Source organism: Pinus tabuliformis, chromosome 7 (assembly GCF_031772625.1).
Source record: "Pinus tabuliformis cultivar Carrire ecotype Pingquan chromosome 7, CPIR1, whole genome shotgun sequence".
Lineage (NCBI taxonomy): Eukaryota > Viridiplantae > Streptophyta > Pinopsida > Pinales > Pinaceae > Pinus > Pinus tabuliformis.
The window spans coordinates 1,629,426,700-1,629,445,422 of NC_142293.1; the positions used below are offsets into that span (position 1 = coordinate 1,629,426,700).

At 37.1% G+C, this 18,723-nt stretch overlaps 1 protein-coding gene across 9 annotated transcripts in view; it reads left to right on the forward strand.

Moving 5' to 3' along the window:
* LOC149254501 (DNA mismatch repair protein PMS1-like) overlaps positions 1-18,723 on the forward strand; it is a 422,021-nt gene that overhangs the window by 264,038 nt on the left and 139,260 nt on the right. For 8 of the 9 annotated variants that reach the window (XM_089460181.1, XM_089460177.1, XM_089460175.1 and 5 more), the window contains 2 exons: positions 18,075-18,143; positions 18,505-18,578. In XM_089460181.1, coding sequence (XP_089316307.1) covers positions 18,075-18,143; positions 18,505-18,578 — 143 coding nt within the window. The remainder of the gene's footprint in view (positions 1-18,074; positions 18,144-18,504; positions 18,579-18,723) is intronic. The other variant, XM_089460180.1, reaches the window with a different exon arrangement.

The following is an 18,723-nucleotide window of genomic DNA, read 5'->3' on the forward strand; positions in this document are numbered from 1 at the left end:
CAATTATATCCTGTAGTAATCAAATAAACTTATAAACATTGAGAGTAAATGCAGATAGAACATAAAATCATATGCATAAGACGAGCCAAGACAAGAGGACACAAGATGTGGTGGATGCCAAGGACAAACCCCAATGTGGGGAAACCCTTTGATCAAAATCTTATTATTATTTGTCAATAGTTCAGCAGAGAGAGAGAGTACAAATATGAGCCCAAAACAGATCTGCCAAAACAACATTAAAATCAGCCCTAACCAGAAAGTCAATGGTGGTCAAAGTTGCCCCAAAACATCCTCCAATCAACAGTCCAATTCAACCTTCAAATCAGCTCAAACTCTTTAGTCAAACCTAGTCAAAGGAGAGAGAAAGACTGTTGTAATTTTCTGCAGTCAAACCTAAAGTCAACAGTGGTCAAACTGTCTCCAAATACCTCAATTTTTGTGCCAATAAATGCGTCCTAGAAAAATCAGAATTTTGGCCCAAAAACCGAGGTCAACACTGGTCAAATCACTGCTGGTCAACGCTCTGAAATCAGCGACCTGTTCTGCCAAGAAAAACTTGCCCTGCCACACATGTGAAGTAGAGAGAGAGGGAGCTGCCACACGTGTGATGAAGAGAGATGCCTCCAAATGATGTACGTACTACGACCTAATCAAGAGAGAAGAAGATGTGATGAGATGATGTCCAAATTTGGAAAAGGTCTCTCCTATTTATACACTTCGTTGAGGGTGAAAAGACACATCTGTTGGGTTTCATGAGCCTACATTTGACTTGAGTCGACCTTGACAATTTGTCCATAGGAGAATAAATTCATAATTCCATTTTTGCTTGTCAGAATGAGATGATCTTTATATCAAAATTGTACCTCTTCGCATGAGGAATCCAATGCCATAATCATCTCCATCATATGAGTTGTCCTAAGGTGGAATTTGGCCCTAGTTGCCAATTTTAACAGAGATGTTATATAGAGACAAAATTCCACAATTTAAGCAGTAAATGCATGCTGTAATTAGCACTAAAAATAGCAAAAATGACAAAGTAAAACAATAATAGCATTTAAATCATGTACTTACATGTAATAGAACATATCCAACCATCCACAATTTGACAACAGAGAAGCTCCAAGATAAGATAAACCAAATCCACACATCAAAATTCATCCATAAAGCTCCAATTCACCTTGCAAGAAAAAGTGCGAAATTGTCAAGAGAGAGAAGAGATCCAATCCAAAGTGATGATGAGAAAATGAACTCATCTCACTTGTATTTATAGACTAATGAGGAGTTCGAATTAGCCTCCTTGGCCTACATAAGCCCCAAAAATAAAATAATGTGCTAATATTCTAACTTTTGGTGACAAGCCCACCAAACTAGCTCACAAATGAAAGAATATGCCTCTTAAGAGGTCAAATGATGAATAATACATGCCATAGGGCCCTCTAAGAGGCCTGATGAGGTCCATGGGTGCCATAACGAAGAGGAAGACCCTCAAGAGTGATGGATAAGGGGTTGGCCCCTAGTTCTCCAAACAATAAACTTGTGGTGCTCCCCATAGGTGTAGTGGCACAATAATAGCCTCATGAGTCTCCAAATGAGTTGAAGATGTTTGTAGATCGTCTGCAAGGGCAATGATGATGGTGTAGGGGATGCCACATCATCCTACAAGTCTTGGGTCAGCTGCCAAGTGCATGGTACATCTGTGGGGTCGGCTGGGCAAATGTGAGCCATTTGCATCTTTTTCATCCAATGGGAGTATCTCGAGCATATTTGACCATCTTTGAGGATCCATGGAGTGGTTTCTACTGTTGTGGAGGCCCATGGCTCTCAACGCACACCCTACATGTGCCAATGTAGCCCTTTGAGGATTAGGACATTGTATAGGGAGACCAAACCTAAGATGGAGACCATCTGCAATCCTGCATAAGATGCAATGCGTCCCCTAGCCTTCCAGTACAACAAGTCATTAGAGAAATCGAGTAAATGAGCTTACCAATCATGGACCATAGGTGGGGACTTCATAATGGATTGCCCTTCCATAGCGGGCTTCGGGATGTGTTAATATCTCGTAACTTCAAATGGGGTTAACCAAGTATCGTATTAGGTGGTTTCTACTTCTGAAGGGGATAATATGTTCAAGGTACATCCTTCAAAAGGTGGTGGCATGTGATAGATAGGTGAATGAAGTAAGGGATGAGAAGGGGAAAGCTTGGGCGAAGGGGAAACCCTGGGGTACATGCTGGGGTATAAGGGTAGCTAATAAAAGGCAAGGCTACACTTGGGTTTATAACGTATAGGAGGGAGTAATTGTGGTACATGAGGTGCCCTGACCTTGATTTTTCCACCCTTCTTTATATGCTTTTTGCCTTTTTATGTTTTTTTTTTTTAATTTACTGCTTGGGGCTCAAGGGGTAAGAGCATGATGCATAAGATATAACAGTGAATACCCCATTTTAAGGTAGGGTGGTTCATTGCCCGCTAGGGGTTAGGGCAATCATGGGTTCCTATATGTTGAAGGAGGCTTATAGAACCTGTAGGAACCAAGGTGATGGCCATGATGATGGGGTAGAGCTCATGTATTAGCTTTTGCCCACATGCTAAATGTGTTTGTCCCGAACATCTTTTGCATTTTGTGGTACATTTTCCTGTTGAATGTGGCCAAATATGCCTTCGTCTTTCTTTTTAGCTGCATCAACCTCTAGGCATTATTCCAGGCTTGACCAAAGGTGTGGGCAAGGGGAAGGGGCGAGCTAACCCTATGTGGGCCCAGTGGAGGAATGTGGAACCAGGTGGGAGATATGATGAATGGGGTAATAATGAGTGAAAAGGAGGGTAATATAAATGGATAAGGGAGCTGGACCACACAACCAAAATCGGGGTTTCCCGTGAAATGCCATCCCTAAAGCCAAATGGTCAGTAAAAGAGATCCCACGGGACTAGAATCCAAGTTTAATATTCAAAAGGGGTCTAGGGTACAAGAGCACAGACCTTAACCCATTCTTTCCGCCGAATCCCCCCATTAATCCATGCCTAGAAGTGTCGATGATAAGAAAACTACAATACTCAATTACCAAATGACAAGACATACCTTTAAGTTTGGGAGGCCCACGTTCAAACATATGATCATGGCAGATGGGCGAGGGACCACATGGCTGGCTCAGGTGGCAGAGAAATGGCACAATGAGCTCGCTGGTGGCTGCAAGGGGTTGTTGGGTGTCGACCCAAGATCATCTTGGAAAAGAAATCTCCTAGGGATATCACCCAGAAAATGGTGGGTAACACACTGCAAAGCACATATCTAGCTTGGTGTTAACCAGGTACATCAAGGATCTGATTAAGTGCCTATACATCGTGGGATCCATGAAATCTAATTCTGAAGTGGAATCAATCAACGTCTTTAGATTGGTCACCATAGGTGTAGCCATGGACTTGCATTCAATCATATTGAATTTCCTCAAAATTTGACCAATGTACTTCCCGTGTCTGAGGAAGATCTCGTCAGGGCTCTGCCACACCTTGAATCCCAAGAAATAATGTATTAAGCAAAGATCCTTCATCTCAAACTTTCGAGGCCACCTCCCTCTGACACTGAAGCAGATCTTTCTGTGGTAATCGAGGCTACTCCCTTTGTCACGTAAGCAAGTCTTCCTGCCACTGCTGCTTCCTCTGTCACTGAAGCATACTTTGTTGTCTAACATGGCCCTCTCATAGAAGGCATACAACTCCTAAAGACCTCCAGTCTCTGAGCATCTTGTTTGACAATCTTGACCCGTGACATCCTCTTGGAAGGTTGCTCCTTCCATGCATCCTGACTGTGTACTTCAAAATTGGAAGCCCTTCCAGTCATCTATCATGGTTCTGGATGTCCTAACAATCTGTACAATCCTCCTTCTTGAACATCAATCACTTCTTGCTGAGTTTGTGCTCGAGCCATTAGGCCATACAATAACTTGACCATTTGGCGTCCAGAGAAAATCTCCTCATAGTCCACTTCCTCTTTCTAGGAGAACCCCCTTTCCACAAAACTCGCTTGTATGTTGCCATTTGATGTGTGAATCATGTCATTAGAAGCCTCCAGAATGGACCTGTTCTTCCTTTCGCCATTCAGGATGCCATGGAAAAGAAGGGAAAAAATCATAACCAAGCAAAATACAAGGACAAGAGTTTGACTAAAAACTAAAAGTAGTAATATAATAATCAAGGGGGAAAAAATATAAAGTGCTTATCTCTTGATCTGAGTATTGTAGGGAATTGTCAACTTCCTCTTTTACAAATCTGTAAGAGAGTCTTGGAAACATGTCATATGCCTTGTCCACAGACCAAACATCACTACTATTGGTAATAATTTCTAAAGGAAAAATTCCTCATCATCGTCATCATCATCATCATCATCAACAACAACATTAGTTGTTGATGCATGTTGCTTTCCCTTCCTTTTTCTCTAAGGACATTGGGAGGCATAGTGTCCAAAATTATGACAAGCAAGGTTGCACGAAACGGGGAAACGGGTACGAGTTTCCGAAACGGGAAGCGATACGAAACGCGACCTCCCCAAATTTTGGAAATGGGGAAATGCGATATATATATATATATATATATATATATATATATATATATATTAGGACATTTAAGAAATATGTGCAATCATAAAGCATATATGATACATTCTAATTTATTACATTATGATAAAACTGTCAATTGTCAATGCATAAACTATAAGTATCTAAATTTTCATCACATTTACTCATGAATAATCACATAATGAAAATAGAAATATCCAAAATCAGCCACGAGAAATTTCTAATTTCTTGTCTCGTGCTTGATTGGTAGCCTCTTCCTACATAGTCGAACGACCTTAATGCTCCTGATTAAATACAAGTTTCATACCCTAGTACCCTACATTCTCTTGATTATTGGGAGTCTCCCCTGCATAGAGGGCTTGGTTCTCTTGATTAAATACAAGTTCCATACCCTAGTACATGATAAAATCCAATGGAAACATTGCAATCCCCCTAATCCTGAAATCCTGAAAAACAAATAATTCCGCTGGATTTTGAGTGAGATCTAAAATTCTACTTTCTCCATATGAAATCCAATGAGGGTGAAACCACTCTCAAACATCCTGAGTCATTTCATGGTAATGTTAAAAATTTAAGTAAAAGGATGAAAATGAAAAATAAAGGAGAATATCACTTTTACTTTAAGAATTTAACATTACCATGAACTGCATATCAACACTAGGGCAAAAGTTCACTTTTATAACTTTAGACAGGCATCTGGAAGCAACTAGAAGTCACTAGGCTAACGTAAGAATAGATTAGAAAACAAATAAAATAAAAACACAAGTAAATGCTGAAACGTGGGTCGTATGGCCTTGAAACGCGTTTCATGCCGTACTGGCCACGTTTCAGTTTCCTGAAACGTGGCAGTACGGCCTGAAACGCGTTTCAGGGCCGTACCAAACGCGTTTCAACGTTTCGTACACGTTTCCCTACGGAAACGCCCTTTTGCCCCACGTTTCCTGCAACATAGATGACAAGTGAAGCACTTGACCTTTGACATATCTTTCTTCTTCTGATCTTGAATAGGAGCATATGTTCTACCTTAATTTTTCTTATCAAACTTTCCAAAGTTCCTTTTGCCTTTTCCTTAATTTGTGTGAGTTGCAATAGCTTGAGTTTCTTCATCCTACGAATTCTGCAAGTTATTCCTAGACAATGATATGGTCTCCTCTTGGACACAATCAATCCATAACTTATCAAACTTGGGTAGTTTTTCTGTGCACAAATTCCTTGAATAAATGTCTCCCATGAGGAGGGAAATCCATTGAGAGTCACTGTAACGAGCTTTGTCTCATCAATGGTATCTTTAATGGCTACAAGCTCATCTTTGGTCTGAGAGACTCTCATAAGTGTTGAGAATTCAATAGGGCAATGAATATGTTAATTCTCTTAACTTGATAACTGTTTATGTTGCTTTTTACTTATTAGCTTAGTTCGTTATTATTATAGTGTGCAATACATCAAACAACTATCGAAACAGTAAGAACAGTGACACAATACATAGGCTACAAGCCAGGGCCAGAACCCCTCCTCTTGAGGGGAAAACTCGAAAATCTCTTCTTATCTTTGAGATCTTTCAATTGACAAATAACATGACGTAGACTCAAAAAAATACCCTCTAAGACCAAGTCTTCCATGGTCTCCTGCTGCAATATCTTCAACCTCCCAGTGTATCCGAAATTCTGCTCCCCAGCTACTGTTGTTGCTTCTCTAGGAGACTTCAATCTCCCTCTAACAACCTTCCTCTTGACTTCACTTGCCTTGACTTGAGTCCTAGGGCTAGTAAGATGCCCTAAGAGACCTTTGCTTTCCTTCACTTCTCTCTTGCTTCCAAAATCGAACCTTAGAGTATCCCAGTGCAGAAACCCTAACTTCACACTTTCAGAAGAATAGAGGAAGACCGAAACACTTCGACTTCTTCAATCTTCTCTCCTTCGCACTTCCTTCTTCGACTACCTTTTCTTCTGTATTCCTTGCATAAGAGATGAGAGAGTGAGTGATACAAATGGAGGACAAGTTCCTCTTATATATATGCTTCTTCAAGAGTGAATGTAGCTCTTCATGTAGGCCGACTGGACAGCTCATTAGGTCGACTTGATCTTGGAGGTATTTTGACATTTTCAAGACAAAATAAATTTTCCTTTACAATTTACAATGTGCCCATAGGGTCTTCCATATATGAAAATGACTCTTATACCTAGGACAAACCCTAGAAGCACTCAATGGATGCTTGACCTATAAAATAAAAGCACTTGAGCATGAAACCCATGCTTCAATAATAATAATTTCTTTTTCATTTTACATTTACAAGAATACATTTCATACTAATGAAGACCAAACCTAGTTACACATTTTTCAACACTCCCTCATAACTGGGGAGGTATTCATAAGAGGTACATGGTCATTCTCAATCTGAAGAGATCTCACAAGAAGAGTTAGATTTGTAACCCATCTGTCTAGCATCATAATAACCAGCATTGTCACATAGCAAGGCCTTGACTAACAACTCTATATCTCCAGAAGATCAGAGCACAATGCTGGCGAGACCAATGATATATATATAGACACCATCATCATTGTCTCTCAAGGTACGTACCCCACCTGGGTGTTCACAGAGTATGGCCTCCCATTGGACTATTCTTATCTTAGGTAGCTAATCCTCAAAGAATATCTGTCCACGACTACTCGTCTTTAATGCCCTACCACATTCTCAAAGAGTATCAAATGCCAGATGGTTACCCAATCCTCCATTCTTTCTTCCCAAGTGAAGACAAGAATTTCGTGTCTATCTCTCCCTCTCAATTAGGGAGGAGAAATCCACAAAACCAAGCTTGTCCCTTAAGTATACAAGCTTCTTGTTTAGAAGTGACTTCGTCAGTATGTCAGCTACCTTAGCTGCAACACACCATTTTGTACTAGCTCTTGAATATAGTGATACTTGTTGTTGATATGCTTTGTCTTGCCATGAAACACTGGGTCCTCAGACAAACAATACAATTGGTGTTATCACAAAGTATCACTGTAGGGTTCATCGGTCCTTCAAACAAGTTAGATAGCAGCTTCCTTAACCATACTGCTTCCATGCTTACTTCACATGCTGCAACATATTCAGCCTCAGCACTACTCAAAGCAACAATGTCTTTCTTTCTGCTCATCCATGAGACCATGGAGGATCCCAAACTAAAACATCCTCTCGTAGTGCTTCCTCCATCTTGTTCACTGCCTCCCCAGTCAGAATCTGTATACCCAATCAATTGGACTTTATTCCTTCTATCATACTTAAGACAATAGCTGATGGTTCTGCGCAGATATCTCAAAGTATGCTTCGCTGCTTATCCAATGGTCATGCTTCGACCCTACTTGGAATTGACTGAGTACATTTACTGCAAACCATATGTCTGGTCGAGTATTCACCAAGTACATCAATGAGCCAACGAGTTGTCTATACCTGGAAGGATCCACAGGGCTTGATTCAGAACTCCTTAATCTTGTCAAGTTTGTGATCATCGGAGTGGTCATAGTTTTACAGTCCATCATGTCGAACTTCTTTAGAATCTCGATCACATACTTTCCTTGACCCAAATAGATTTCATTTGGTCCTTGCTAGATTTCTAGTCCCAAATAGTAATGCATCAGCTCTAGATCCATGTCAAATTCTGTTGCTAGTTGCCTCTTACATTCTTCAATTCGACCTTCTACACCTGTCAAGAGAAGATCATCTACATACAGAAGAATAATTACAGGTTCATTGTTTACAACCTTAATATAAAGGTTTGAGTCAACATAACTTTTTGTGAAGCCTATTCTCTATAGGTATGCATCCATTCTAGCATACCATGCCCTTGGTGCTTGCTTGAGGCCATATAATGCTTTCTTCAATCTGCAAACATATGCCTTCCTATCTTTGACTTCAAATCCCAAGGGTTGTTCTATATAGACTTCTTCATCTATAGTGCCATTCAAAAATGCAATCTTGACATCCATTTGGTGGATGTTCCATCCCATCGATGCTGCTAGAGAGATTAATGATCGAATCGTTTGTATATCTTGTTGTTGGAGCAAATGTTTCTTCATAGTCAATCCCTTCAAGCTGAGAGAATCCTCTAGCCACAAATCTTGATTTATACTTGTCTATACTTCCACCAGCTGCATGCTTGATCTTATAGATCCCCTTGGAAGTAACCACAGATTTGTCTTCGGGTCTAGGTACGATCTCCCAAACTCCATTCTTCATTATAGATTGATACTCTTCATTCATGGCATCCTTCCATTCTCGATGTTCTACAACCTCTTCAAAGGTGGATGGTTCTGCTTCTATTAATTTTGTCATGTATGCAACATACCCAAAATATTTCTTGGGTCTCTTACTTTCTCTAAGTGATCCTTGTGCTGCCCCATGACCTTTCAAGTAGAGTGGATTTCAACCAATGATGTATTTTCCTTGTTTCGAGAATGACCACAAGTTGAACAGGTTCACTTGGCCCTTCTTCTTCATGGTGTAATCCTTCTCCTCTCTTATCAACTTCTTCAAATATCATAAGTTTTTCGTGATCAGAATCTATAGAAAGTTCTTTTGATTTCTTGAATGCTATACTCTCATCAAATATGACATCACGACTAACTTCAATGTGATGTCCATCTTTCATATAGATTCTATAGGCCTTTGATGAGTTATTATACCCAACAAAAGTCCATTTTACACCAGAAGGATCCAAATCCTTTGTTTTGTCCTTTGGTATATGAATATACACAGGACACCCAAATATTCAGAGATGATCTACAAATGGCTTCTTCCTAGTGAACACTTATTCCAGAGTCTTGTTCTCTAGAGATCTGTGAGGACATCGATTTTGAATGTAGACTGTTCTCTTGGTTGCCTCTCCCCACAGAAACTTAGTAGATCTTGATCGTGTAACATTGCTTTTACACTTTCTTTAATGCATTTGTTCTTTCTTTCTGCAACTCCATTTTGTTCGGGATTGTATGGAATATCAGTTCCCTCTTAATCCCAGACTCCTTACAGAATCCTATAATCTCTTTGGATGTGTATTCTCCTCCATTATCAGATCTTAGTATATTGATTCTTCTTTCTGTAAGGTTTTCTACTTCAACCTTGAATTCTTGAAATTTTGTAAATACTTCATCCTTGGTTTTCATTAAATAAACCAAGGTTTTTCTTGAATGATCATCTATGAATGTGACATAATAAAGATGGCATCCAACTGATTTTGGAGTCATAGGGCCACATACATCAGAGTGAATGAGATCCAAGATTTCTTTCGACCATGAAGCACTGCTTCCAAATGGTCTCTTGGTATTCTTGCCCAATGCACATCCCTTGCAGACACCTTCATGATCCTCCTTCAGATTTGGTATTCCATCTACTATGGAATTTAGAGTTGGAAGTATTTTGAAATGTAGATGACCAAACCTTCGATGCCAAAGTTCACATGGACTAATCTCAGTGTGAACTAGGGCTTGGTTTACGGGAGATATTAATCTGTATAGCCTTCCCTCTCAGATACCAATCACTTTTGCTTGATCTATGCTTGAGCCTTTTGCCCACACAACTACTTTACCATCAATGAAGGCTACTCTATCTCCTTTGTCTTCTAAGCTTGAAATAGAAAGTAGATTTTTGTGCAAACCTGGAACAAATAGAATGTTGTTGAGGTGGATGTTGCTTCCATCTTCGAGCCTTATGGATGTTGATCCAATGCCTTTCACTGGATAGCTTTTGTTGTCTCCAAGTTCCACAGAGTATGCGGATTTTCCTTTTGATAAGGTCTTCAATTGGTGGGAGTGACCAGTCATGTGGCTTGATGCGCCACTATCAATTACCCAATTGTCTTCATCTCGGAATGTCCCAGATAGAGCTGAGAAGAGTCCTTCATCCTTTTCTTTGAGTGATACCTTCTTTGAAGAGAGTATGAGACTTCATGCTTCTTTGATACCTTCCTTGAGATGGCTTGCAATCTTCTTGATGACCACCTTCATAGTAGAGGAGATCTTCATGATGACCTTAGAGAACCAAAGCTCTGATACCATGTTGAGAATTCAATAGGGAAATGAATATGTTAATTCTCTTAACTTGATAAATGTTTGTGTTACCATTTACTTATTAGCTTTGTTCGTTATTATTCCAATGTGCAATACATCAAACAACTACCAAAACAGTAAGAACAGTGACACAATATATAGGCTGCAAGCTAGGGCCAAAACCCTTCCTCTTGAGGGGAAAACCCAAAAATATCCTCTTATCTTTCAGATCTTTCAATTGACGAATACCATGACCTAGACTCAGAAAAATACCCTCCAAAATCAAGTCTTCCACGACCTCCTGTTGCAATATTTTCGACCTTTCAGTAGATCCAAAATTCTGCTCACCAGCAACTGCTGCTGCTTCTCTAGGAGACTTCGATCTCCCTCTAACAACCTTCCTCTTGACTTTGCTTGCCTTGACTTGAGTCCTAGGGCTAGTAAGATGCCCTAAGAGACCTTTGCTTGCCTTCACTTCTCTCTTGCTTCCAAAATCGAACCTCAGAGTATCCCAGCACAGAAACCATAACTTCACACTTCCAGAAGAATAGAGAAAGACCCAAACACTTTGACTTCTTCAATCTTCTCTCCTTCGCACTTCCTTCTTCGACTTCCTTTTCTTCTGTCTTTTTCACATAAGAGATGAGAGAGTGAGTGGTACAAATGGAGGATGAGTTCCACTTATATATAGGCTTCTTGAAGAGTGGACATGGCTCTTCATGTAGGCCGACTTGACAACTTATTAGGCCGACTTGATCTTGGAGGTATTTTGACATTTTCAAGACAATAAATTCTCCTTTACAATTTACAATGTACCCATGGGGTCTTCCATATATGACGATGACTCTTATACCTAGGACAAACCCTAGAAGCACTCAATGGGTGCTTGAGCTATAAAATAAAAGAACTTGAGCATGAAATCCATGCTTCAATAATAATAATAATTTCTTTTTTGTTTTACATTTACAAGCATACATTTCATACTAATGAAGACTGAACCTAGTTACACTTTTTTCAACAATAAGATATGAGACAACATAATCTGATCTAGTCATCATGACATTACAAAGACGATTTCTCAAGGTTAACTTCGTACTAGTGTTGCTGGCAGCTGCTCTTATACAATCCTACCAGAGCATCATGTACTTCCTTGGCAATCTTCAATGCAAGATTCTCTTTGCCTTGGCTTCATTATTCTCATACTTGGCTTTCTCCTCAGCTCCCTTTGGCCCTGAAATGACTTTCTCCACATGGTCCTAAAGCTCTTTCTCTTCCAAGATAAGGAGTATGTCTTCCAAGTTCTGAAGTTGATGGCACCATCTAACTTTTCTTCAAAAGAGATCTCAAAAAAAAGCTGCTGAACACTTGTCTCTTAGGCTAACTTCAATGTCTACTCTTTCAACAAAGCTTTGATACCATTTTGAATTTTCTACAAGACGCACAATAGAATACAATTTTCTACCAATTAATTACTTCCAAATGATTTTCATGTAGTATTCAATGCCCCTAATAACATTGAGTAATTTCACTTTAGAAAATATCAACAGTGAATGCAGTAGAAACAATAAAGATCATAGAAAATCAATTATGCACAACAGAGACAATATTTTTACCCTGGGATACCCAACCTTGCGAGAAAACCCAACGATTTTCTTTAAGAGAAATTATTCTTCAGGGAGGTTTACAAATCATCAATTTGTTTAGAAATCTATGCCAATATCCAAGTCAAAATACTAGTCAAACCTGGTCAATATCCAACAAGTCAACACTAGTCAAACCAACCAAAACAGTAAAAAATCAACGCTAGTCAAATTGCAGTTTGCGGTCAAATTAGGCCTTGCAGTCAAATCCGCATGTGCAGGCTATGGTTAAACGCACATATGCAACCTTCAAAAATCAATCAAATAGATTGGTCAATGCTCAATTAAATAGCTCTGTCAAACAACAGATAACCTTGGTCAAATTATTGTGCTCAGCCTCCGTCAATGTCTCACACATGCAGCCTGAAGAAGTAGGTCAAACTCATCCTCTTCTCACACGTGTAGTCTCCGAGAGAGATAGAAATAGAAGATAAAGAAAGAGAAATTGTGTTCTTGCTTTGCTTGGTGGTGAAAATGAGAGGTCACATCATCTATTTATACTAGTCGAATCGGGTGAAATAACCCAAGGGACACATCTGTTCGCCCTCCTGGGCCGACCTATAATTCAAAAATCAATTTTTATTTTAATTCTTCATAATTCTTCTAGGCTGACTTAGGCATGCAGGAATACCTCTCTATGCTACACAAAAAGTCAATAGGGTCCCTTTTGGTGAGATTGGGATTGGGGATTTGAGAGGCTGATTCAACAGTATGATAAATAGAAAGAATTTCTTTCTTCTTCATTAGAAGCTAAGTTACCAGGATTCGGATTCGGATACGGATACGGATACGGATCCGGATCCGGATCCGGATTCGCTAGTTTTTTGAAAATCCAGGATCCGGATACGGCAAGGATACGGCAAGTACAAAAAATATAATAATATAAAAAATATAATAAAATTAATAATAGACACAAAATCATCCATTTATATATATATATTAAAGCTAAATCATTGTCATTCATTTTGTGCTTTTACCATATATTCAAGTTCATCTTTAATTATCTCTTCAAATTAACAAATTGTTGTTTTTTAAGTTTGCATTCATAAAACACCATCATTAGTTTATGCCCACACACCTATATTTTAAGATTATTAAGACAAAATTAAATTTAAAATTATATCTATATATCAATATGTATATTTAAATTTGTATAAATTTTATATATCATTTTAAATTTTAAATTAATTAATAAAAATTAGAAAAAAAAAATATTTTAAAATAAAAAATATATGCTGAAATTCCAATCTAAGTCAAAACTAAATTATAAATAAAAACTAAATTATAAATAAAAAGCAATATAATTTAAAAAATACATACCTATATTTTAAGTTTATTAAGACAAAACTAAACTTTTATATTTTTATATATATATATATATATATTTGAAATTTGTATAAATTTTATATATCGTTTTAAATTTTAAATTAATTAATAAAAATAAAAAAATAAAATACATTAAAATTTAACAAATAATTTTGAAATTTTCTTAACACTTCATAATAAAATAAATATAAATCTAAATACACAATTAAAATACATCATAATAAAATATTAAAATCTGAATAGTTGAATGTTAAAATTTAAACACTACCAATTTAAATAAAAAAATGGCATTGATATTTATAATAACGGTTATATAATATAATTATATTTATAATAATAATTATTAAAATTATATAAATAATAACATATCATATATACGCTCAGATTTGAGATTTCCATACGATATTGGATATAGGCTTATAGCGTATATATAAATATTAAATATTAGATAGGCTAATAGCATATATAAATTAGGGACAGCGTATATAATATTTGTTCATAACAAATGGTTAGGGATAACCGTATGTAATGTTTTGTATATAACATAGTGTACGCGATGTTTTGTTATAATATATATAACCATTTACCCATAATATTTATTATGTGCTAGCCGTCCGAGTTGGTGGTGCCGACAAGCTTGAGCGGTTGAGCCCACTGCCAAAAGGAACAGGAACAGGAACATGAATAGTCTAGCGTTGTCTGCCGTCGAGTTGGTGGTGCCGAATGGTCGAGTTGGCTGTCTACGCTGTTGTTTGCGTCGCTGTCTACACTGCGGCTGGATGGGGTGGTCACAGTGTATATAATGCAAACTCGATTCAAATAACAATGCAATATAAAAAGTTAAAAACATTCGACTGTTTTAACTTTTAAAACCACAACCGCAAACCTAAAGTGTGTTAAATTTTTCTGTTTCATTTTGGCGGTTCTGACATACAGTCTCAGGATCCGTTTCGGGACAAGATATCCGTTTCCGTAAAATGAAGAACCGCCACAGTGCCGTATTTCCCACGTTTCCAGGTGTATCCGTATCCGGATCCGGATCAGATCCGTGGATCCGTGGATCTTGGCCCTCTGCCTGCCGGATCCGGTAACATAGATTAGAAGCACCCTTTATCTCTTGTTATGAATGCTGGATCAGATCTCTTGATCTAGAGGTCAGGTGGATTTGTCAGTTGCATAGTGTTTGGTCGCTGTGACACCTTTATAAGCTCCAAGTGTTTGCTGGGCTAGGCTTTTATCATAGGTTGCTTTCCAAAGCTTGCCTTGCCAAAAGCGAGTGGATGGATGTCCTTTGGCTTTGTTGCAGTGGCTTATAGATCTTGAAGGAGATTCTATAGTAGTGCAAGTTTTTTAGAACTTGCTGGAAACATGTTCAAGATCGACATTCAACTCTGTTTTGTTGAAGATGTAACTAAGTTCGCTCTTCATATATATATATATATATATATATATATATATATATATATATAAATAAAGCATGTTCTTCATACTAGAGTCAAAATAAATTCATTTTGAGTCGAAAGAAAAATGATTGGAGTCATCTCCCATTTGGACATTTAAAAGAAAGAAGTTTGAATTTTTTATTTTGAGTCATAAGACCACAATATCACCAAGTTGGCCCTCCTTGGACAAGTCGGCCTAGCCCTCCAAAGTGATACACATTCGACCCTCGTGAACAGAGATATATAAGAGACAGTTCGACCTCTTGGAGAACACATCCACTCATCACAAGAAGTATCCTCTGCACCTAATAAAGGAGAGAGGAAGCCGAGTCAAAGGAGAGAGAAAGAAAGTCAAGAACAAGAAGAATATTTCCCTTGTTGACTGAATCTTTGACTTTTACCAGCTCGGACATGTGAAGGACAAAATTCCATGAAAAGAGGCCAAATTTTTCTGAGTTTGTTGCAGGCTGAAATTCAGCCCTAGTAGTTGCAGGTCCGAAATTCTGAGTTTGACTAGATTTGAATAAGTTTGATGACCGTTGACTTTGAATTTTTGCAGGTGACTTGGAGGAGGGTTTGACTTGGTATCTTGGTGGCAGTTTGGTCTTGGTCTTGGCTTAGATATTTCTCATTTTGATCTGATTCTGTAAAGAAAGGATTGTTGGGTTTCCCCCTGGCTACTAGCTTAACTTCTGGTGTCTCTTGTCTCATTGTGATCTCCATCTTTCTTGAATGATTGAACAATTGTATAATTGCTCGATGAAGAAGACATAAGAAGTAATAAGAAGACATCTAATATTCACAAGTAATTATTAAGAAGAAGAATTAAGTGGCTAGACTACATTGCACTTGGTTTCTCAACATGTTTCAGGGCCAACTTCTTTGGTACACAATACTGTTTGGTGTCTTGATGTCCTTGGTTGTCCATCCTTTCATAGGTATTCAACACTGCCTTTATATTACTGCTTTATTTACCAGCTGGAAGTTAAGATGTGAATGTGTGTTTTCTGGTGAGATCAGTTTGATCCAATCTTTTTGTTCCCTTTTTGTGAGAAGTGGTATGTTTGCAATTGTCTGCCAAAGGGTAACTTTTGACTAAAGATGCCAAAAAATTAAATGAAATAGCTTATCCTGAACTTATTGGAGCTTTCTTGTAAATATTCTCTTTTTAATATAATACATGTTTCAAAAAAATCCATTCAGTAAAAAGGAAATTAGAAATTTGATGTTACTTATTTTACCAATAATATAGTCATGAACAAGGTTACTTGGGAGTGGGAGCAGGAGCGATTCCATGAGCATTTTTTATATAATATATATATATATATATATATATATATATATATATTTTTTTATATTTTGAGGCATATACAACAAAAGCATGTAGAATGATGAATTAGATATAAAAAACATAAAAAACATAGATTGAACCATATATAACAACAATCATCTAGAAGTTATAATCTTCATCAACCACGTCCATAAGTTAGTAACATAGTAACATAGTAACATACAACATATTGAGTCTCATGATTCATCAATCTTAAAGTTTCAAGCTTTCAAAATTCAATATATAACATTTATCATCATTGATCACCAAAGTTGTACTTGTAAGCTAAGTGAAACCATTACAACAAATAATATCTAACATGAAATGAAATGTTATAAAATGAAATGAAATGAAACAATTTTCAACTTTCATGAAGCATCATATTCATAATTCATTACTAATGAGTTATAATTGTCAACTTCGAACTTAAATTGTCATATATTGTTTACAAAAAATATCATAATAAATATGAAAGAGTCAATAGTTATAAAAACTACTAGAAACTAGAAAAGACAAGTAAATCTATTATCTATTGCTAATGCTTGGGCCTCTTGCCACCATGAGAAATGTCTAATTTTTTAGTCTTGTTGGAAAATCAGGATCTTTGTCATTAATATCACCCTCTAAGCATTAATATCCAGAGGTATCTTTGTCATTACCTCTGGATCTGTATAGGGATCTTTGTCATTAATATCACCCTCTAAGCATTAACATAAGATAGAAAAAGCATAGCATGTCAAGTCAAGATTTTGTTTGAGTGATGCGTACATTTTTAGGAGGGTCATGATATAGGAGTTTGACAACCAATGTCACTAACATCAAGGTACATAGAGAGATTGGTGCTCTTGATTAAATATGAGTTCCATACCCTAATACATGACAAAATCCAATGGAAACATTGCAGTCCCCCCAACCTTGAAATCCTGAAAAACTGATAAGTTTGCTGGACTTTGAACGAAATCTAAAATTCTACTTTCTCCATATGAAATCCAATGAGGTCGGAACCACTCACAAACATCTTGAGTCATTTCATGGTAATGTTAAAAATTTAAGTAAAAAGATGTCCCTTTACTCTAAAAATTTAACATTACCATGAATCGCATATCAAAGGGCCATAGGCTTGATCATTAGGCTGCCCCGCTCATAACTTATTTGTTTCTTTGAAAAAAAAATGCATTTGGAATATAACTGCATTTTTTTTGTTGTTGAAAAAAATAGAAAACACTCCCGAAAAGGCAGCGAGTGTTTTTTTTTAGGGAGAGCGAATTGGGAGTGGGAACGTGGGGGGCGGGGGGCTTCCTCACAACCCTGGTCATGAATACACTTGACTTCTAGTATGCCTCGTCATATTCATTGTTAGAAATGGTAAATAAAGTAGCTGATGCTCTACACTTTTGATTTATAGTCCATGCTTTCTATAATTTTAAACTTTTACTAACTATTGTTTTTTAAAGAAAAATCAGTCATGTCATGAGAAAATGCTGTCCAATTTTAATTGGAGAATGGTAGCATGCCTACTTGTCACAGTTTTGGTTTATTTTGTTACGTCTGTCTTAATCATGACTCTTAAGAAGTCTTAATACTTGTTTTGAGCTATATTTAGTCAACCAATTGACACTGCATGGATTATAACATTATAACATATTATTTGTTTGATGAAATAGATAATTGAGAATAATACATTATTTTGTTTGATGAAATAGATAATTGAGAATAATGTATTATTTGTTTGATGAAATAGGTAATTGGGCAGTTTAATCTTGGCTTCATAATAGCAAAAATTGATGAAGACCTTTTTATCATTGATCAGGTTTGCTGTCATCTCCATTTATCTAACACATTTGCATGACAATTCGTTTTTGTGGAAGGCTTGAAAAGGTTCTTTGTTTCTCTAAAATTGCATCATGGTTAGTGCTTTCTTATTGCTATAGGGCTGCATTATAGAATGGAAGTTGGATTTTAGAGAGGTTTGTTGTCATTATAATTCCATAATTAACACACCTATTATGTTTATCCCCTCTTTATCTTCTTTAACGAAGAGATTATAATGAATAAACATTTTTTTAATAATTATTTCATGCCCCTATATTCCATGTCAAAAAGTTGCTTGGTGACCTTGTTTATTTAAAACCATGCTTAATTGACTTCATGCTATTTGTATTGTATTACAGCATGCATCAGATGAGAAATACAATTTTGAGCGTCTTTCTCAGACAACTATTTTGAATCGCCAGCCTTTGCTTCGGTGATGTTTCATACTCATGTTTTGTTATTATTTTATGCACTTGAATTTCTTTTATGTTGTTTATTCTCTTAATGCCTTTAGGTTGATCTTGAGTTTGAGAATTTGTAGTATCAACTAGGTAAAAAGGTAATAATGAGAAATCAGT